The following is a 23,317-nucleotide window of genomic DNA, read 5'->3' as shown; positions in this document are numbered from 1 at the left end:
TGTTCCATCTAAAAAAAATTGACAACACTAAAAAATCTTTCAGTTATTTTCCCCATTTCACAGATGAAGAATCCAAGGCCCTAAAATATAAAAAGATTTGCCCATATTCATACAACTTGTAGGTTTGGGGGATCAGATTAAAACTCAGGATTTATGACTCCAATAAGAGAGTTCTTTCTAACTCCATCCACGTATTGTTACCCATGAACAAAGCCCAAACAGCTTTGCTGACATTTTTTCCTTAGTAACAAGATTGCGTAATTTAACAGCTTTTTAGACTAATGAAGTCCATTACTGTATACAGAGACATATCTCCCTGAAAGATCAAGTGCATAAATAAGAAGTAGCCTTCCTGTCTGAATACATCCATTCCTTATGTTTTGACTCCCACTATGGGAGAAAAAAATTAAAGTGCTAAGTCCTTCTGATGGTACAAAAGCACCTCTTTTACTTGCCTCTAGTCAGTAGACATATGAGAGGAATTTCCAGTTATGTCAAATCCACAGTGATTTCAAGGCTCAAAAACACAGAATGAATCTGTTTAGCTTAGAATGGGGGAAAGGAGGGAGGGGAAGCAAAAGAACAACATTCCTGAAAAACAACTGACTTTCTGGTGTGGGGCTGAACAAATAACTTGTTCATTTAATAAAAACAAAAACAAGTGACTGTTTGGTTAATGTTAAATCCAAAATATCAGAGTAAAGTTCGTATCATAATTATGAACAAAGCAGTACCATCTTCTGACCCCAGCCTCTGAAGAGGATCTGGCTTTTAAGAAAAATGGGTTTTGTCATGAAATTCATAGAACAAAATTACACTGTCTAAAAGAGACAAGATGGCTCTTCTTTTTCAGCAGTGCGCTACATAGACTGGGTATCCAGAAGAAAGCACAGGGATTATAAGACATCTTTCTCCAGGACTGAGTCAGCAGAGAGCAGCCAAATACATGAAGGTTTCATGCAGCACAGATTCTGGCATGAGAAGTGCCAATAACATTTAATCTGGAATGCTGTCACACTACAACCAAATTTAGCAGTCTTTAAATTTAACTTTTCAAATATTTGGGGGGGGGGGGGGGGGGGCAAGCTAATTCTGAAGCAACTTCCAGTGAGCATTTGGCCTTCATTAGAACTAAATCCTTTCTGAGCCAAATAAAAATGTTGGTGCTGAACCTGGAAAATTTCCCCACTTTCTTGGAATGAAATGACTTCTGACTGTTGGGGGAAGGGAAGGCAAGAAGGGCCTGGATCTGCTGCTGACCACTTAATGGAGAAGGGGAGGAGGGGAATGAAGCGGGAACATAGCACTGCAAGGTACAAAGCAACACTCCATTCATGAATCTGCTTTTTCTACATAGGGTACCAAACATTTCTGAAAACCTGGTGAGTTGCATCCTGGCACTACCTGGCTATCCAAAACAAGCTAATTCTTACAGGATTGTTTCTGTTTGCTTCATCACACTTAGCACTTCATACTTTGGGGACTTCAAAATCTTAAAACCCCCAAACCCAAGAAAAAAGGGGAAGAGAAGGAGGGAGGATCTCATTAGTAGTTAACTCCTAGAAGTGGAGTGGTGTCACCTTCTCTTGAAGGAAAGAAGACATGAATGTCTTCTTTGTCTGTCCAATAGTTAAGCTAGCTAGAGTTCTTAAGGCTTTCTCCTCCCAATGGCAATGAAGTAATTCCATCTTCTCTAACCTCTCCAGATCTTAATGCACCCCAGGACTCTCAGGCTAAATTGGCCCAGTGCCAGGGGCAAATAACTAAATTTTTAATTTACATTCTATAAACAGCACAATGTAATACTGAAAAAAGCCTATAGTTTGGGATATAAGCCTGACCACACTTCATAAGAGTTGTGTGACCTTGAATAAAGGCAAGGTCCTTGTCTGGCCTCAATTTCTTATTCTAACAAATTAACTCAAACAGGGATCAATGGAGTTCGTTTAACCAAAATAAAGCAAGAATTCTAATCAACTAACAATGCAACTAACATTTATCATTCCCTATGCCACGATAAAGAATTTGTACAATAATGGGGCTGTAAATAGAATTCTACAATGTTACAGCTGAGAGAGATCTTGGAGACATGTGGTCCAAAACAAGAACCTCCATTAAATGCATTTGTCAAATGGTCATTCAACCTTTACTTGAAAACCTCCAAGAAGGGGAAATCCAGTACTTCCCAAGACAGCCCATTCTACTTATTTTCGTCAAGCCAAAATCTCCCCCTAAGCAACCCTTCCCCCCCCCCCGTTTTGCCCAACAAAGCTATGCCAGACAATTCTAACTCCTCTCCTACATGATAGCCTTTAGAAATACTTATATGTACTGCGCCCTCTAGAATTCCTTTTCCATAAACAATAAATTTTCTTAATGTTAAACCTTTTCTTCACATGGGTGCTTTATCGCCTGATCCTCACTAGTTACTTCTAAATGACACTGCAACCTTGAACATCCTTTCCATTACCGACTGTATCTTCTCTCATACTCATATTCCAAACATAGGAGTGTCAACATAGGAGTGAATTAGGGCCACTAAACCATACATAAAGATCCCTAAGGTAACTTATAAAGCCACAGATTAACATTATCTATGTTTTATTGTATTTGTATTTATTTTGTTGAATATCTCCCAATTATATCCAACTGCCATTCAATCTCACTAAACCCCATTCTTCACCTTTCCTGTAATCTCCAAACTCTCTACTCGTTATTATTTCCCCAGATCATAATCCTTCCTCTTGCTTTATTTTCCTTCCTTTCCAATCTTAATCATTTATAGAACCAGTTCAATTTCTTTCTTCCTTTTTTGGCTGCTCATGACTTGCCAAACCCTAATCCTGAATTATTGACACCAAAAACATGATGGAGTTCACTACAAATTTAATCTCAAATGGGTCCTCACTGCCACAAGGCAACTTCTTTTTCTTCTCTTAGTGATATTCCTTTACATATACGAACACACACACACACACACACACACACACACAATATTACAAACTTCTCTTGTCAAACTCCTTCCTTTTCAGATTAATCTCACCTTTATACCTGCTCTCCCTTGTTTACTCAGAATTTAGCACAGTTCTCAACACATAATAAGCACTTAATAAATTATCTATCTCTCAAACCTCCCACACTGCTCCTCACTTCCTCTTCTCTTAGCTAACACTGTCCCCCCTTGCTGATCTTCTCAGAAGATACTCCCCTTTCTTGCCTCTGTGGGTTTTCGCTGATTATTTCCCAAGCCTGAAATTCTCTCCCTCCTCACTGATGCCTACTGGCTTCCTTCAAGTTTCAGCTAAAATTCTACCCTTTACAGGAAGCTTTTACCAATTCCCCCTTAATTCTAGTACCTTCTCTCTATTTCCAATTTATCTTGAATATAGTTTGTTCACTCACAGTTGTTTACATATTGCCTTCCCCATTAAACTGTGACCTTCCTGGGCAGAACCTGGTCTGGGATGCCTTTTTGTTTTGTTGGAGGGTTGGGGGAAGCAACTTTATACCCATAGTACTAATCCATGTTCCTGACACAGTGAAGGGGCTTAATAAATGCTTGTTGACCTGAATGGGAAAAGCCTCAAAAAATGCTACTATCCAAAAGGGAAAAAAAGTGTTGCACCCATCCTGACTGCAGACATGCAGAAAGACCCTGGTACAATGAACAATAATGCCTGCCAAGAAACAGAGTTGGACAAGTAACAAATGTTCTCTAATAATTTCCCCCATCCAACAAGTATTCCTTAAATATACAAGGCATTCTGTTTATGTTAGGGGACAAAAGCATGCACATACGTAAAAAAGCATGCTGCAAGGAAGAAAGCCCCATGTAAAATGGAGTCAGACTTGACAAAAGTATCACTTCTATTCTTCCATTCAATGATCTATGAGATGGAGGCAAAGAATGCACACACAAAAACAGAGAAAGCTCTGGGGTGCAAGGAGTGGCAGAATGCAATGGGGCTAGTAGAATACCATCCTTAAAGTATGCCTCAGAAACCAACATTTGTCATTTTTAAATATAAGAAAAATTTCCCAAATTTTCTAATTTCCCAAAGTCACATCTTCCCCTCCTCATACATACATACCTTTGGAGAATGCCGTTTTCTTGTGGGATTACACCATTGATAGCTGCCTGTGGGAAAAAAGGACATAAACAACCATTTAAAAGAACAGCCAAAATACCCTAAGGATAAAAGGATAAGGATAAGGATATTCATCATGAAGAGATATCAGCATGTTTCATTGGAACTTACTTAAGCAAGAAACCAAAAGTTTCCTTCATCATATGAAACATACTCAATTAAGGGCTTCTCCAGCTTTTCTATTACAAAACTCCTATTTTCAGTAAATAAAATCTAGGAACTTGAAATGGAATTTTTCCAAGCCTCAAGCCATAAATGGCTCAATTCTAAAGTCCTAATTCAGACAAAATTTGTACTGGCCAGGTCATATTGGACTTTATGATCAAAACCAACAGAAGAATTAGAGGAAAGAAGTTTTCTTTAAATTCAACTTCACTCCGCAAAATGTGCTAAAGAGAAATGAGAAGAGAAACAAAGTTGTATCCAATAAACAAAACAAGAAAAGACAAATATAGGTTCCAACTCCTTCATTTTATAGAGGAGGAAACTGAGATTCACCAGAGGGGAAAGGACTTGCCAAGGGTCACAGGGGGACCAAACAGAAGAAACCACACTTGAAAGCAGGCCTTCACAATCACCAGAGGAAAGCAGCCCAGTTATTAAGGCCAGATTCTAAGAAGGAAATGAGCTTATTTCAAAGCATCCAACTCTTTCCACCACATAGCTCCTAACAGTGCTGCTGCCATAGGAGGTATTTAATAATGCTCCTTAATTGATAGCACAACTAATCCCAAATTTATTTATGCAAATTGGATAATAATAGCTGAAACACAAGGCTAACAGAAGGCTACCTGGGGAAAGAGTGTCTCGGGAAGTCACAGCTACATAGCGTCAGAGCTGTAACTAGTTTGGGAGCTATATGGCTCTAGTGCAATGCAAGGACACAAAGGCTACTTTATCATAAGACTTGGAACTAGGAGGGATCTGAGAGATTATCTAAAAGAGTGATTCCCAAACTTTTTTGGCCTACCACCCCCTTTCCAGAAAAAATATTACTTAACACCCCCTGTCACATACTATCACTGCCCCCTTACAATTATCCACTGCCCCCAAATGCACCTGTGGCCCTCACCTCTCCACCTAGACCCTGCAGCACCCACCAGGGGGCAGTGGTGCCCACTTTGGGAATCACTGATCTAAAACAACTTTCACATTTTAAAGATGAAAAAAATAAGGCCCTAAGAGAGAGGGATTTGATTATAGCCACAAAGCCAAACCCCAAGTGTCCAGTCTCCAGGTTGAGTGTTTCTACGACTTCATGGCACTCACCCATCTCTGCTCTGGAACAAGCAGGCAAGTCCAGGATACAGATTTGTTGAAAACCAGTGGCTTCAGCCAAACTATGTGTCCTTCTCTCTCATACTCCATTATCATTAACTGATCAATTACCAACCTAAAAAGCAGAATTTTCTTTAACATTGGCCACAGGTGGAACCTTCTACCCTTCCCCTATTACTGAGAAAAACTGGAACAAATGCTGGCTAACAGTAGGGATGGGGCCATCAAATGCAGGGTTAATACCAATCAGTACAGGCCAAGCACAAGAATACTAGTAAACCAGAAAGTTGTGATATGCATCAGATCAAGTAAGATTACTTTCTACTTTCTTATACCCACTGCACAAGCAGAATCATCAAGGCCTAGCCCCTGACCCGTTCTGCTGGAAGAATTCCATTTGAGAGAATCCTTCTCCTCAATCTTCACTTTTTTTAGAGAAGAAATGACCATCTTCTATTTCACACAGTTCCTCACATATTCCTCTCCAACCTCTGAGCCTTCATAAGGCTGTTACCATATACCAGGAATGTACTCCTTCCTCACTTTTACTTCTTGTATATTATTACCAATTTCCTACAAGACTCAGCTCAAAAATCACCTTTTACATAAAAAGGTTCTTGATCCAGGATCCTGAATCCTAATCCTTTACTAATTTCCTAGCCCCCTCTACCAAACAAGGGCAATGGCCTTCCTTGCAAATCCCCTTTTGTCAATGTTGTACATCACTGTCCTAGCTAGAATATCAGCTCTAGAATATGAGGACATGGGCTAGTTTATTTTGGCTCTCTTGCCCCAGTGCTGAGAATAATACCTTACATAAAGCAGATGCCTGACAAATACTTAGTGATTGGGTGACTGATTATTGAAGACCAGACAGATTAAAGGAGGAAAATGGATTCAGATGTTCACTGGTGGGATCAAAAACCATAGACTCTCCTTTCCCAGTTTCCTTCTCAGTAAATGAGTTAGCTCAGCCAATTTCTATAAATTCTGCCAGATCTCATATTCTATAATTCTAAAGTGAAGATAACAAGATATGGGTATGAAGAATGACAAGGGCATGGTCTCAGATATTAAGAGAAGGGGAGAGAAATAGTTAGATTCTAGATTCTTTTGAAATAATAAAAAATCAATTTTCCAATAAACATTCAGATTTCCAAAGAAAGAAAGCCATTACCTACAATCCAAAAAGCATTTAAACAGAGCTCTACTAGTTAAGTTTTTTCCTGACAATCCCAAATCTGCCTCTCAGTAGTTCTGGATATACGGGTCAAGCACATCTTTCTAATTAATCCCTCTTCTATAGAAAAACCCTTTATTATTTTATAGATAAGAAAAGTGAGGTGGAGAAAGATGAAGGGACCTCCCCAGGATCAAGGTTTCAGAGGCAAAATACAAGCTCAGATTTCATCTCACTCCGAGGACATCATTTTGTCATTTTGGCAATATCAAGAGTCAGGAAATTAGGGTAATCCAAAAGGGCTTCATAGAAGAGTCTAAAAGAGTTTATAATGGAACTCCTCTCCTTGAGATCCTAACTACTAAAAGCTGTTATCAATATTTGTCTAACAATAATGGATGGACAAAGAGGAAACACAAATGTTGGCATTCTGCTTCCCAGGATTTGGGGGGTATCTTTTTCAACAGTATGAAATATATAACTGAGAATGAGTGGTCTTCAGCAAGGATAGGATATTATCATCTAATACAAATGGAGAATGGTGCTATTTGTAACAAATGCAGGACCTTTCTCGGGGGAAAGAAAAGAGCACTCATTTTAAGAACTCTTAGAAATACAAGTGGGTAGCCTATCATTGTCACTGAAATGAGATTCCTTAGAAAATGGCTTTATGTATTAGATTTTCAAAGACAAGTCACTATAATTAAAAAATCTGTTTAGTTCTAGTTCAATCACTTTTTACCTGTATGACCATGAATAATTCATTAAGTAACATTTGACATTGATCATTAAATTCAATAACATTTATTAAGCACTTATTATGTTCCAGGCACTGTGCCAAGCTATACTACTGTATTAAAATACCCTCCTATTTTATTTCTCCATATTTCTTCACTCCAATCCATTTAATTCAAAGACAGAAAAGTGACATTCCTGAAGCAAATCCTGATCATGTCAACTCCCCTACATAAACTCTGCTGGCTCTCTACTGCATCTAGGATCAGAAATAAATTCCTGTGTTCAGCATTTAAATCCTTTCACAACCTGGTCTGAACCTTCCTTTCCAAAATCATTCATTACATATGAACTCCCAAGCATTGTTACTTCTCAAACTGTGAAACATCCCAAGTTTGATTTTTTTTTAATGAATCTTATTTTGTTTGACAATAAGCATTAAAAATAATAATGTGATGACTAATATGAAAATGTATTTTGTAGGACTTCAATGTGTAATGGTGAAAATTAATGGTTGGGCAATAATTTTATGAAATTATGTGGGTACCAATATTTGTTATTATTATTATTCAAAAATTTTACCAAAATAGAGGGGAAACAATAAAGTAGAGAAATGTGAAAGAGGTTAGAGAAAATACCTATACTAGTCCTCAGCCAGAAGGACCTGGAATGAGTAACCACATGGCCTCCTCCAAGATGGAAGCTAGTCTCTTTAGGAAACTAGGAAAGTAGTCAGAAAGTAGTCACTCACCCAACTACTCCAAGTAGTCCAGGAGTCAGAATCTCTAAGTTGAAGCTGAGATCCAAGCCACAGTCTCCAGCAGAGGTCACTTGAAGACTCTCACCAGTTAGAAGACTATCTCCATCACCAACATATACCACAATTTGTTCAGCCATTCCCCAATTGAAGGGCATACCCTTGCTTTCCAGTTTTGTGCCACCAAAAAGAGCGCATCTATAAATATTTTTGTAGAAATCTGTTTATCTATGATCTCTTTGGGGTACAAAACCAGCAATGGTATGGCTGGATCAAAGGGCAGGCATTCTTTTATCTCTCTTTGGACATAATTCCAAATTGCCATCCAGAATGGTTGGATCAGTTCACAACTCCACCAGCAGTGCATTAATGTCCCAATTTTGCCACATCCCCTCCAACATTCATTATTCTCCCCTTCTTTCATTTTAGCCAATCTGCTAGGTGTGAGGTGGTACCTCAGAGTTCTTTTGATTTGCATTTCTCTAATTATTAGAGATTTAGAACACTTTCTCATTTGCTTATTGATAGTTTTGATTTCTTTAACTGAAAATTGCCTATTCATGTCCCTTGCCCATTTATCAATTGGGGAATGGCTTGATTTTTTATACAATTGATTTAGCTCCTTGTATATTTGAGTAATTAGACCTCTGTCAGAATTTTTTGTTATAAAGATTTTTCCCCAGTTTGTTGTTTCCCTATTGATTTTGGTTGCATTGTTTTTGTTTGTACAAAAGCATTTTAATTTAATATAATCAAAATTATTTATTTTACATTTTGTAATTTTTTTCTAACTCTTGCTTGGTTCTAAAATCTTTCCTTTCCCAGAGATCTGACAAGTATACTATTCTGTGTTCACTTAATTTACTTACAGTTTCCTTCCTTATATTCAAGTCTTTCACCCATCCTGAATTTATCTTGGTGTAGGGTGTAAGATGTTGATCTAAACCTAATCTCTCCCATAGTTTTCCAATTTTCCCAGCAGTTTTTGTCAAAAAGTGGATTTTTGTCCCAAACGTTCGTCTCTTTGGGTTTATCATACACTGTTTTGCTGACATCACATCACTTATTCCAAGCCTATTCCACTCATTCTCCCTTCCATCTCTTAGCCAGTACCATATTGTTTTGATGACAACTGCTTTATAGTATAGTTTAATATCTGGTACTGCTAAGCCACCTTCCTTTTCCTTTTTTTTTCATTATTTCCCTTGATATTCTTGATCTTTTGTTTTTCAAAATAAACTTTGTTATATTTTTTTCTAATTCTGTAAAAAAAGTTTTTTGGTAGTTGGATAGGTATGGCACCAAATAAGTAAATTAATTAGGGTAGATTGGTCATTTTTATTATGTTAGCTTGCCCTATCCATGAGCTATCAATGTTTTTCCAATTGTTTAGATCTAGTTTTAATTGTTTGGAAAGTGTTTTGTAGTTGTGTTTGTATAATTCCTGTGTTTGTTTTGGTAGATAGATTCCTAAGTACTTTATATTGTCTATGGTGATTTTAAATGGTGTTTCTCTTTCTACCTCTTGCTGCTGTGATGTGTTGGAAATATATAGAAATGCTGATGATTTATGTGCATTTATTTTGTATCCTGCAACTTTGCTAAAGTTATTGGTTATTTCTACTAGCTTTTTAGTTGATTCTATAGGATTTTTTAAGTAGACCATCATATCATCTGCAAAGAGTGATAGCTTAGTCTCCTCATTGCCTATTTTAATACCTTCAATTTCTTTTTCTTCTCTAATTGCTACTGCTAGTGTTTCTAGTACAATGTTAAGTAATAGAGGTGATAATGGGCATCCTTGTTTCACACCTGATCTTATTGGGAAGGCTTCTAGTTTATCCCCATTGCATATGATGCTTGTCAATGGTTTTATATATATATATAATATACTGTTTATTATTTTTAGGAAAGGACCTTCTATTCCTATACTTTCTAGTGTTTTCAGTAGGAATGGATGTTATATTTTGTCAAAGGCTTTTTCAGCATCTATTGAGATAATCATGTGGTTGTTGGTTTACTTGTTGATATGGTCAATTATGTGGATGGTTTTCCTAATGTTGAACCATCCTTGCATTCCTAGTATAAATCTCACCTGATCATGATGGATAACCCTCTTGATCACTTGCTGGAGTCTTTTTGCTAGTATTCTATTTAAGATTTCTACATCTATGTTCATTAGGGAGATTGGTCTGTAGTTTTCTTTCTCTGTTTTTGATCTACTTGGCTTTGGAATCAGTACCATATTTGTGTCATAAAAGGAATTTGGTAGGACTCCTTCTTGGCTTATTATGTCAAATAATTTGTATAGTATTGGGATTAGTTGTTCTTTGAATGTTTGATAGAATTCACTTATGAATCCATCAAGCCCTGGTGATTTTTTTCTTAGGGAGTTCTTTAATGGCTTGTTCAATTTATTTTTCTGATATGGGATTATTTAAGTATTCTATTTCTTCTGCTGTTAATCTAGGCGATTTATATTTTTGTAAGTATTCCATCCATATCCCTTAGATTGCTATATTTATTGCCATATAATTGGGCAAAATAGTTTTTAATGATTGCCTTAATTTCCTCTTCATTAGAGGTGAGGTCTCCCTTTTCATCTTTGATACTGTTAGTTTGGTTTTCTTCTTTCCTTTTTTTTTTATTAGATTGACCAGTACTTTGTCTATTTTATCTGTTTTTTCCAAATACCAGCTTCTAGTCTTATTTATTAATTCATTAGTTCTTTTACTTTTGATTTTATTAATTTCTCCTTTGCTTTTTAGTATTTCTAATTTAGTTTTCATCTGGCAATTTTTAATTTGTTCATTTTCTAGTTTTTTAAGTTGCATGCCCAATTCATTAACCTCTGTCCTCCCTAATATGTTAACATATGCACTCAGTGATATAAATTTTCCCCTTAGAACTGCTTTGCATGTATCCCATTGGTTTGTGTAAGATGTCTCATCATTGTCATTGTCTTCAATGAAATGGATGATGGAATACTATTGTGCTCAAAGGAATAATAAACTAGAGGAATTCCATGTGAACTGGAAAGACCTCCAGAAATTGATGCAGAGTGAAAGGAGCAGAGCCAGAAGAACATTGCACACAGAGACTGATACACTGTGGCAAAACAGAATGTAATGGACATCTGTACTAGCACCAATGCAATGACCCAAGACAATTCTGAGGGATTTATGGAAAAGAACGCTACCCACATTCAGAGGAAGAACTACAGGAGAGGAAACACAGAAGAAAAACAACTGCTTGAACACTTGGGTTGATGAGGATATGATTGGGGATGTAGACCTGAAAGGACCATACCAATGTAACTATCAATAATATGTAAATAAGTCTTGACTGACCACACAGGTTAAAACCAAGGGAAATGGAATTAGCTGGGGGGGAATTTGAGGAGGTGTAGGGTAAAGTAAAAACATGAATTATGTTAAAAAAAAAAAAAAAAACAAATAAAAACAAACAAAAAATACAAAAAAAAAAAAAAAAAGAAGAAGAAGAAGAAGACTATCTCCAGAAGACAATCTCTTCAGACTATCTTCTCAAAGACAATCTCCTCTGAGGGAGTTTGGGCTTGCTTTCATGGTAACTTCTTGTCTCCTCCCCTCTTCATAAGGGCCAATCACAGTTTCCAAATTATCTAGCACTGCCCAAAGGGCAAAGTGACTTCTCACTTTCTGAATGTCAATCAAAAAGGTTCACAGTTACCTGACTGAATTCACAAGTTTCTGACTGATTGAGTTAAAAAAAAAAAGGTGTAGTATCTTGCTGGCTTCTCACCTAGTACTAAGTAGGGTGTATCTTTTGTAGATCCAATTTAAAAGGTATACAAAGGAAAGTGAATCCTGTCTAGTGAAGTACTAAGTAGGGGTACTTAAGTTAACTTAACCAGTGTCAACTCCAACTAGACAAAGAGAATAAAGAATTCCCTTTCACAGCTGGTATAAATGATATGTTGCTTGCCTTCTTAATGAAAGGAGGGAGAAAATTTGCAACTCAAAAAAAAATTTAATGAATGTTAAATGCAGAAGAAAAATCTATGATTTATCATTTGTTTATATGGGTATATGATTTAGGATTTTGGTTTTAAAAGATCACTTTATTACAAAAATGAATAATATGGAAATATGTATCAAGTGATAATATATGTATAATACAGCAGAATTGCTTGTCAGCTCCAGGACAGGGGAGGGGAGAGGCCAGAGGGGAGGGAAAGAACATGAATCATGTAACCATGGAAAAATAATTATAAACAAAATTTAAAAATAAAATAAAAATGAATGTTAAAAATGTTTTACATTTAAAACAAAAACATATTAGAAAATAATAATACTAATAACATTAGGAGAATTTACTATAAGAGACCTGCATAAGTTCTGTTTAAACTTTACTGCTATGAACAAGTTTGAAGAGCAAGGAACAGAATTTGGTCAAATTAGCTTTCTTGCTACTCCTTAGATACCGAGATCTATATTGCATCCCCGTATGTCAGACCCATGTCTAGAATGTCCTCCCTCTCCAGTTCCCTCCCCTCTTCAAAGAAAACCTCACTTCCTGTAAGACTCAGCATACATACAACCTTCCAAACAAGTGGGAACTGGAAAAATTGAGTCACAATCCTACCTCAGTCATTTTGGGGGGAAGGGTGGTAATGTATTTGTGACTTGATGTGTCACTTGACCTCTGGCCTCAGTTTCTTCCCCTCTAAAATGAAGCATATGATCAGAAATAATTGCAGCAACATCAGAAGTTTATGGGGAAGATTAACTGAAATCATCAGCGAAGTACTTATAAAACCTGAAGTGTTATATAAATGGTAGCTATTATCACTAATATCTAGCACCCTCCCTTCTTAACTCCCTATACTTAACTAGTATTTCTTTTGTATACTTTCATAAGGGAGGGAGGGCTTGGTTCTCTCCCCCAAGACAGGATGCAGTCATAACTAAAAAGGAGCATACATCAGAAGGAAGGAGGGGTTAATATTTTAACAAGGTGACTATGACATGACCCCTTTCTGAAGTGTGCTACTTTTTGTGAAATTAAAGATAGTAAAAAATACAGACCTTTTATGGGACTTTAAATTGCTTTGCCATTAATTTAGCAGTTTGGAGAGAGTGGTCCTCAGGAATTATGTGAGCTGGAGGGAGGAAAGAAGGGAATTTCTGGCTCCTAATGGACCATACAACTTCCTGATCAATGGAAGATACTATATGCAATGGAAGGTAGAGGGAAACAGGAATGCTCTATCTACAAATACAGAGATAGCTGCTTGAGGGAAACAGTAACTTCTAAGAATGGGATCTCTAGAAGCAAAGATTGAAGAGATAGTGCTGATTTCAAGATACCAGCCTTAGAGAGCAGCCTCTGGGAGCCCAGCTGAGTAGAAATACCTAGCTTAGAGTGGGGCTTCATGAGGAACAAAGAAAAAAGGAAGGACATCTATCTATTTCAGTACCAGAAGTTGTGAGTTGCTTTTGATACACTTATTTCCTAGGTATGTACCCAACTACCACTGCATTCTAATTTGTGTACACTTTTTCATTGAATGTTGTATTTATGGGAGAGTATATACCTCATGTTTATAGAGAGAATGATTTACAAGTCCTGTTTTTACAATCTCACCTTAGTGAATATTTTCCCTAAGAACTCATTTTATCTGCTGTCTGGTTATTGATAAGGGCTCAATTTGGGGCACTATTGGAAGTGGCCAACCATAGAGGACCTGAGAGCAGCCAGTATTAAGCGGGATCTAAACAAAGTGCTAAACTCATACATGTACATGATGTCTCCCTCTCTGATAGAATGTAAGCTCTGTGACAGGAGTAGGACTATTTCATTTATTATCCTTAAATTCCCAGTGTCTAGCACAGAGTCAACAAACATGGTGATTCTATCAGTTTCCATGGATTCAGTTGTCTCTATGGAGATGATACCAGGATCTCTTTATCCAGGCCTGAAGTGCCCTGCAGACAAACATCTCCAGCTGCCTATTAGCTATCTCAAAGTGGATGTTCCTCAGATATATTAAATTCAACATATCCAAAAGTGAACTTTACCTTCTCCCTCTTCCTAACTTGCCTATTATTGTTGACACACTATTATACTTCCAGTCAACCAGGTGAACAAGCTAAGGGTGTTGTCCAACTCCTCACTCTCATCCCACTAACATCTGATCTGTTGCCAAGGCCTGTTTATTTTACCTTATTAACGGATCATCTGCAGGCCTGCTTTTGTCTTCTGACTCTGTCACCACATTGGTACAGGTTCTTATCCAGTCACACCTACTGAAATAGCCTGCTGGTTCTTCGTTCTGTCAAAAATCTCCATCTACTCCAGTCCATGTTCCTCTCAGGTCACCAAAGGATCACCCATATAGCCCTCTATTCAGTAAACTCCTGCCATTTTCCCCCAACAAACTGGGAGCACCTTGAGAACTGGAATATGTTTTTCCTTTTTCTTTGTATCCCTAGCACTTAGCACAGTGCCTGGCAAAGTAGGTACTTAATAAATTTGCCTGCTTGTTGACTGTTTCATAAAATAAGAAAGTACTTGTGCTACCATCCTCAAATGAAATATGAGTATAATCTAGTAAAATAGAGCATACATATTATATATGATACAGTGATGTTAGGTATAATAATTAAATCCCTCCTTCTATAGGAAGTCTTCCCCAACCCTTCTTAATTCTAGAACTTTCTGTAAGTTATTTCCAATTTGTCCTATATACAGCTTGCTTTGTCTACATGTATTTACATGTCATCTCACCCAATAAATTGTAAGTTCCTGGAGGGCAGAGACTATCATTTGGCTCAGTTTGTATTGTCAGCCCTGAAGAACTGTGATGAGGAATAGTAAGTAATTCAGAACATCTGGACTGCAGAATACATGGAGAGAGAGGAATGTGTAAAAACATCAATGAAAAGAAAAGGACATGCTAATAAAAGATTTCAATATCATATCACCATTTCCTAGTTGATTCTAGAGGTGCTAGGAAGTCAGGATTTTAATGGCGTACCCCTTAACTTTTTTTTTAATTAGACATTTATTAATATTCGTTTTTAACCTGTTTACATACTTTATGCCCCTATTTTCCCCTTCACCCCCCGCCCCGCTCTCCCCCCACCCATGGCCAACGCACATTTCCACTGGTTGTAACATGTGTCCTTGTTCAGGGTCTATTTCCCATTCATGTCCGCCTCAGCCCATGCATTCAAGCAATTGTTTATCTTATATGTTTCTTCTCCTGCAGTCCTTCCTCTGAATGTGGGTAGCATCTTTACCATAAATCCCTCAGAGCTGTCTTGTGTCATTGCACTGCTGCTGGTACAGGAGCCCATTACATTTGATTTTACCATAGTATATCAGTCTCTGTGTACAATGTTCTTCTGGCTCTGCTCCTTTCGCTCTGCATCACTTCCTGGAGGTCTCTCCAATTTGCATGGAATTCCTCCAGTTTATTATTCCTTTTAGCACAATAGTATTCCATCACCCACATATACCACAATTTGTTCAGCCATTCCCCAATTGAAGGACATCCCCTCATTTTCCAGTTTTTTGCCACTACAAAAAGCGCAACTATAAATATTTTCGTACAAGTCTGTTTATCTATGATCTCTTTGGGGTACAAACCCAGCAATAGTATGGCTGGATCGAAGGGCAGGCAGTCTTTTATAGCCCTTTGGGCATAGTTCCAAATTGCCAGCCAGAATGGCCAGATCGTACCCCTTAACTTTGGTAACATGGTCAAACCTGGAAAATCACTTTGGTAGCTATGTGGAGGGGTATGTGAGGTATTCTGGAAGAACTAGTACTTCTGGTGTAAAGGCTTGCTAAATCCTTTTCAGGTTGCTCATCTACCATTGGGATGCACCTCTCACCCAATTCTCACCAATGGCTCAAAGAGCTTGCAGCCACATTCTGGTAAAAACTATCCTGGCAGACAGGCTAAACCAGGTTGAGGGTAACAGGACTTAAACTTGACACTGAATTAGGGTGATGTCTACCCCAGCATGTGAAGACACTCCTTGGCATCATAAGTGGATGAGAGCAATTTATTTTAAAGGCCATAAAGGCAGCTTAAGCAGGTACTGTAGAGTGCTTAGATCTTGGTCAAATATAAAAGAAACCAAGGTCATCCAATGCACCCCAGGCCATAACCAGTCTCCTTGACTTTTGTCTTGCTATTGGATTTTGATGACTGAAAGAGAGAGACTAGCCATTTTGTACAATTCTGTCTCACTTAAATCCAAATTGTGTCATAGTCCTCTTCAGAAAATAAGGACAAACAATAGTTTATATGGGGGAAATCCTGAAACACAGAGGTCAATCAGGACACTATTCTAATAGCCCATTCAAAAGGTGATAAGGGCCAAGAACTAAGGTCATAAGCACACACAGAAGCAGAAAGGGAAATTTTATCTGAGAGATGTATAAAAAAAAGTGAAAAGAGATGGCAACTGATCAGCTATTTGGGAAGAGTAGAAATAAGCTGAAGGTAACACTGAGATTTAAAACCTTAAGGAAATCTAGGAAGAAGCCAGATTGTGAAGAACAATAAAAAGCAAACAAAGGAGTTTCTGTATGTGATCATAGAAGTACTAGAACAGCACTGGAAATTATTAAGTAGCAAAGTGACATAGTAGGGCTGATGCCTTAGAAAAATCACTCTGGCAGCTCTGTGAATGGTGGGCAGTCATGAGTACCTCCTAAATACTGAACATTAACTATTGGAAAGAAAGTGCTTTAGAAACATTAAAGAGCTAGACTCTCAGATCTTTAAAATTAACTCAGCTTCTAAGACTCTGGGAAGTCATTTCTTTATTACATAGGTGGGATTAATGCTACAGGAGATATGAAAAGAAGAGAAGAGATGGTTTTTCCCCTTCTCTAAGAGCTCATTAGGGCACTGCACCTGCAATCCAGTAACATAGGTTCAACCCCAGCTTGGGCATTTATTTGCTACCTGTGTGACCTTAGGCAAGTGTCTTCCCCTGACCCTAGGTTCTTCATCTATAAAATAAGGAAATTAAATCAGATGATCTGTGAGTGCCCCTCCATAAAACATACTGTATCTTCGATCACAAATCAAGCAGCATAGTTACTAGTAGCAATGCAACAAGCCAGAACACCCCTGACTTACGGGAAAGGATGCTAAACACATTTAGAGAAAGAATTATGGAAGTAGAAATGCAAAAGAAAAATATATTACATCACTTATCACATGTATGTGTGTATACACATATATATGTATGTGATTTGGAGGTTAGGTTTTAAAAGATTGCTCTATTGAAAAAATGAATAATATGGAAATAGGTATCAAGTGATAACATTTGTACAACCCAGTGGAATTGTTTGTTGGCTCTGGGAAAGGGGAAGTAAGAAAGGAGGGAAATAAAATGAATCATGGAAATATGGGAAAATATGCTTAAAATAATAATTAAATTAATAAGTAAATAATTAGGTAGACAAACAGACACATACATACATACATACATACATACATACATACATACATAAAAACGAAATAAAAGAATCAGAAATAGCAAGTAAAAACTACAAATCAAAACAACATAGTAACCCAGGGGTCCAAACAAGTTTGTTTGCTGACATTCATGTGAGCAAAGTGACTATGCAAAAGATCTCTAGAAAGAGGTGACTCTTCTGCTAAACTGTGAAAAATGTGTTACCATGACAGATTTTTTTAAGCCTTCCCTCATGTCTTTAAGGGCTTGAATACATGGGTAAATACTTATTTTCAAGACATTATTAGGGGCAGCTAGGTGGTTCAGTGGATTGAGAGCCAGGCCTAGAGATGGTAGGTCCTGGATTCAAAACTGACCTCAGACACTTCCTAGCCTGTGACTCCACACAAGTAACTTAATCCCCATTACCTAGCCCTTACCTTCTGCCTTGGAACCCAATATGGGTTCCAAGGCAGAAGGTAAGGGTTTTAAAAAAAGACAGTATGGGTCAATATCGAAGAAGAATTTCTTTACTCTGACTTTGCCTGTCCTCCTCCACCACTACTTTTTTTTGCCTCCTTTCACTTTAAGTAGAAACTAGTATCTATTCTTAAAATAACACACAAAATTAAACACATTCTCAAACACCGTAATGCAATTATGCCAAATATTAAAACAAAATTATCTTTCTATCTCCCACAAATTATTTTCTATAAATCATAGATTGATTTGCTGGTGTATTTTAAAGAATAGTGTGTCTAAAATAAAGTCCCCAATCTTAAGCCTTCATTGAATTTAAATATCAAGATTTTGACCACTCCAATCCATCCTCCAGCAGTCAAACTGATCTTCCCAAAATGCAAATCTGACCATGTCACCAATACATATCCTCACTCTATAAAATGGCTTCCTATTATCTCCAAGGTCAAATATAAAACTTTCTTTTTCACATTCAAAAGCCTTTCAGAACCTGGCCCTTCTCTTTTCTAGTCTGTTTACACCTTACCCCTCACTTCATACTATGCAAAAACTAATGATAATAGCCTCCCTGCTGTTCCTGGTACAAGACATTCCATCTCCTGCCTGGATATTTTCATTGGCTATCCCCCAACTTGGGATTCTCTCCCTCCTCAACTCCATCTTCTTGTTTCCCTAGCTTCCTTTAGGTCTTAAAAAGGCTTTCCTCATTAATGAATATAGATGCTAGTCCTACCTAAAGACATCAGCAAGTATCATCTGTAATGGGAATAAGTTAGAAGCCTTCCCAATAAAATCAGAGGTGAAGCAAGGACGTTCATTATCACCAGTAAGTTAATATTGTCCTAGAAATGCTCGCTTTGGTAATAAGAAAAAGAAATTGAAGAAATTAAAGTGTGCAATGAGTAAACTAAATATGTCACTCTTTGCAGATGATATGATGGTATACTTTGAGAATCCTAGAGAATCAACTGAAAAACTAGTTGAAATATTAACTTTAGTAAAGTAGCAGGATACAAAAATCTACATAAATCATCAGCATTTCTATAAATTACTAACAAAGTTCAGCAGCAAGAAATAGAAAGAGAAATTTCATTTAATATGACTCTAGACCAGTGATGGGAAAACTTTTTAAAGTGGGGGCCAAAGGAAAGGAAATGATCATCTGTCAGTCTGTTTCTAAGGCAATTCTTTCGAAGTTTCATTGTATTGTATCCTACTCATTGTATTCATCAGATTAGGAATAATGTCACTCAGCCAGATAGAACATTTCAGGGGGCCGCAGTTTGCCCATCACAGCTCTAGACAATATAAAATACCTGGGAATCTACTTGTCAAGACAAAAATTATATGAACACAATTACAAAACACTTCTTACATAAATAAAATAAAATCTAAATAATTAGTAAAGTATTAAGTACCCATGGGCAGACAGAGATAATATAATAAAAATGATAATTCTACATAAATTAACTTACTTATTCAGTGCCATACCAATCAAACTACCAAATAATTACTTTATAGAACTACAAAAAAATAATAAAAGTCATCTGTAACAACAAAAGGTCAAGAATACCAAGAGAATTAATGGGGGGAAAAAGTGAAAGAAGGTGGCCTAGCAGCACCACATCTCAAAACAGTACTACATAATGCAGCAATCATCAAAACTGTCTGGTATTGGCTTAAGAAATAGAATGATAGATAAATGGAATGGATTAGATACACGATATGCAGGGGTAAATGATCTTAGCAACCTAGTTTTAAAGACCCCAACTTTTGAAATAAGGACTCATTATTTATCAAAAACTGTTGGGAAAATTGGAAAACAGCATGGCAGAAACTATGTATAGATCAATTTCTCGCACTCTATATATGCAGATAAGATCAAAATGGGTATACAATTTAGTTAGAAAGAGTGATATCATAACTAAGTTAGGGGAACATAGAATAGTTTACTTGGCAAATCTTTGAAGGGAAAAATGTATGACTAAAAAAAAGACAGTGAGAATTATAAGATATAAAATAAATCATTTTGATTTCATTAAATTAAAAGACTTTTGTATAAACAAAACCAACGTTACTGAGGTTAGGAGGGAAACAAAGTAGGAAAAAAATTTTTAAGCAAATTTCTCTGATAAAGGTCTCATTTCTTAAATCTACAGAGAACTAAGTCAAATTTTTAAGAATACAAGCCATTCACCAATTGACAAATAGTCAGAGGGTATGGATAAGCAATTTTGAAATGAAAAAAACAAAGCTATCAATAATTATATGAAAAAAATGTTCCAAATTACTCTTGATTAGAGAAATGAAATAAAAATAATACTGAAATATTACCTCAGACCTATCAGATTAGCTAATATGTCAGTAAAGGAAAGTGATAAATATTGGAGGGGATGTGGCAAAATTGGGACACTAATGCATTGTTGATGGAGTTGTAAACTCCAATCATTCTGGAGGGCATATTTGGAACTATGCCCAAAGGGTCATAAAATTGAGCATACATATACCCTTTGATCCTATAATACTACTACTAGGACTGTATCCCAAAGAGATCATAAAAAAGGAAAAGGATTTACTTGTACAAAATATTAATAGCCACTCATTTGGTGGTGGCAAAGAAGTGGAAATTGAGGGGATATCCATTGATTGAGGAATGGTTGGGCAAATTGTGATTTTGTTGGTGATGGAATACTATTATGGTATAAGATATGATGAACAAGATGATTTCAGAAAGAGGTGGAAAGATCTATATGAACTGATACAGAGAAAAATAAGAAGAAATGGGACAATATTGTACAGAGCAACAGCAATAATTTATGATGATCAACTGTGAAAACTTGGCTACTCTCAGAAGTACAATGATCTGGGACAATTCTGAAGGACACATGGCAGGGAATACTATCCACCTCCAGAGAAAGAACTGTTGGAGTCAGAATCAGATAAAAGCATACTATCTCGGGGGCAGCTGGGTAGCTCAGTGGAGTGAGAGTCAGGCCTAGAGACAGGAGGTCCTAGGTTCAAACCTGGCCTCAGTCACTTCCCAGCTGTGTGACCCTGGGCAAGTCACTTGACCCCCATTGCCCACCCTTACCACTCTTCCACCTATGAGACAATACACCGAAGTACAAGGGTTTAAAAAAAAAAAAGCATACTATCTCTCACATCCATGTATTTATAGTTTTATGGGGGGGGGGGGTCCTATGAGTGTGCTCTTACAACAATAACTATTATGGAAGTGTAATTTTGCATAATAATGCATGTATAGTTCAGATCAAATTGCTTACCGTTTCAAAATGGGGAGAGAAAAGGGAAGGAGGGAGATAGTTAAGATCTTATAATGTTGGAAAACATGTTAAAAATTATTATATGTAATTGGGAAAAGAAAACATCTTTGATTTTTTTTATAAAAGCTTTCCTGATCCCTACTTAATACTCATTCCTTCCCTTTGTTGATTATCTCTGATATATTTTGCATATGATTTGTATATATCTTATTTTCAGGGCAGCTAGATGCTCAGTAGATAGAAAGCCAAGACTAGAAATGGGAGGTACTGGGTTCAAATTTGGCCTCAGATACTTCCTAGCTGTGTGACCCTGACTAAGTTACTTAACCTTAATTGCTCTTCTAACTAGCCTTTATTGCTCTTCCACCTTGGAACCAATATATATTATTGATTCTAAAACAGAAGATAAGAATCTTATGTATTTATATACACACTTATGTGTGCCTTATTCTCGTACTGCCTCCCCCCACTAAGCTCTGATCTCCTTGAGAATAGCAAGTGTTCTGTTTTTTGCCTTTATATAGCTAGCCCATAGCACAGTTCCCGGCACATGACGGATGCTTAATAAATGTTTGTTGACTTAATAGTTAAACATAGACTTCCTGTCAATTTTTAAAATAGCATAACCACCCATATTCTAGGTAACACAGGGTAAAAATTCTTAACACCTGTTACATTAGACATGGCAGGGTTGCCTCTAAATAGAGTGAATCTTTTCCATTCTGAGAGGTTTTGAAACCCACTGAACATCTGTGAGATATCTCATAGGCAACTGAAATTCAATTTGTCCTAAACAGACCCAAAGAGAAAAACCGGTACTTGATCCATTAGTCAGGAGTACAAAAAAAAAAAAAAAAAAAAAATGTGGGAGAGGTGATGAGGGCAGAATTTCACAAGACTCTCATTCCCTCCCTCCCCTATATCTGATCTGTTGCCATGGCTTGTTCACCTCTGTAAAATCTCTCTAGTTTGGTTCCCTTCTCTTCTTTAACACTGCCACCATCCTAGTGCAGGTCCTATCGCCTCACACCTGGATTACTGCACTAGCTGCTGCTGGGTCTATTGCCTGAAGTCTCTCTCTACCCGATCCATCTTACTTTCATTCCTCAAAGTGATTTTCCTAAAATACAGGTTTGACCATGTTGCCCTCTACTTAATAAACTCAGATGACTCCCTATCACCTCTACAATCAACTACAAAATCCTCTGTTTGGTCTTCAAAGCCCTTCATGATCTAAAAACTCTCCATCCCTTCTCCAGTTTCCTTACACCTTATTCTCCCATCAAGGTTCTCTGATCCAGGACACTGGCTTCCTTGTTGTTCCACAAATAAGATAATCCATCTTGTAGCTCTGGGAATTTTCTCTGGTTGTCCTCCAGACCTGGACTATTCTATCTACTGGCTTCTCTAGATTCTTTCAAGTTTCCACTAAAATCTCACTTTCCACAGGAAACCTTTCCAAACTCCTCTTAATTCTGGCATCCTGTATGTAGTGTGTTTTTACATATTTATTTGTATGTACTTATATCTACCTGCATTCAAGACTATGAACTTCTTGTGGGGCAGGGACTATCTTTTGCCTCTTCTGTAATGGGAAAAGGATAGAGAGGGAATAAGATTAAGAGAAGTAGAAGGCTGTCTTTAAGGCACATACTAGGAACTCAAGGGAAAATATCTTAACAGGCAGGGGAGGAACAGTTTGGAAGTGACAACTAGGAGAATCAATGACATCCTGGAGGAGGAGGTGGATCTCTTCCTATCCGGAAGGGTGGAGGAAAGGTGGCTTTTCAGAGCTTAGTGACCTCAACCAGACTATGAGGAAGGAGAAACACCTAAATCATCTTTTGGAGGTACTCTGTTTGAATGGAAATATCTAGAAAAGGATCTGGCCATACTTGCTGTGCTTTCCAGAAGGGTTTTATCTAAAAATCCTGTCAGATCGGCTCTGAGGATTTACCCCTGAGGTTTTACCCCAGGGTGTTCTTAGC

At 37.2% G+C, this 23,317-nt stretch overlaps 1 protein-coding gene across 1 annotated transcript in view; it reads right to left on the bottom strand.

Annotated features, from left to right (window-relative positions):
* FAF1 (Fas associated factor 1) overlaps positions 1 to 23,317 on the bottom strand; it is a 433,472-nt gene that overhangs the window by 332,289 nt on the left and 77,866 nt on the right. The window contains exon 3 of the mRNA XM_044674693.1: positions 4,092 to 4,138. Coding sequence (XP_044530628.1) covers positions 4,092 to 4,138 — 47 coding nt within the window. The remainder of the gene's footprint in view (positions 1 to 4,091; positions 4,139 to 23,317) is intronic.

The sequence above is a fragment of the Gracilinanus agilis genome, chromosome 4 (genome assembly GCF_016433145.1).
Source record: "Gracilinanus agilis isolate LMUSP501 chromosome 4, AgileGrace, whole genome shotgun sequence".
In the NCBI taxonomy this organism is placed as follows: domain Eukaryota; kingdom Metazoa; phylum Chordata; class Mammalia; order Didelphimorphia; family Didelphidae; genus Gracilinanus; species Gracilinanus agilis.
The sequence above is the reverse complement of the archived record's forward strand: the minus strand, read 5'-3'. Positions and strand labels throughout refer to the sequence as shown.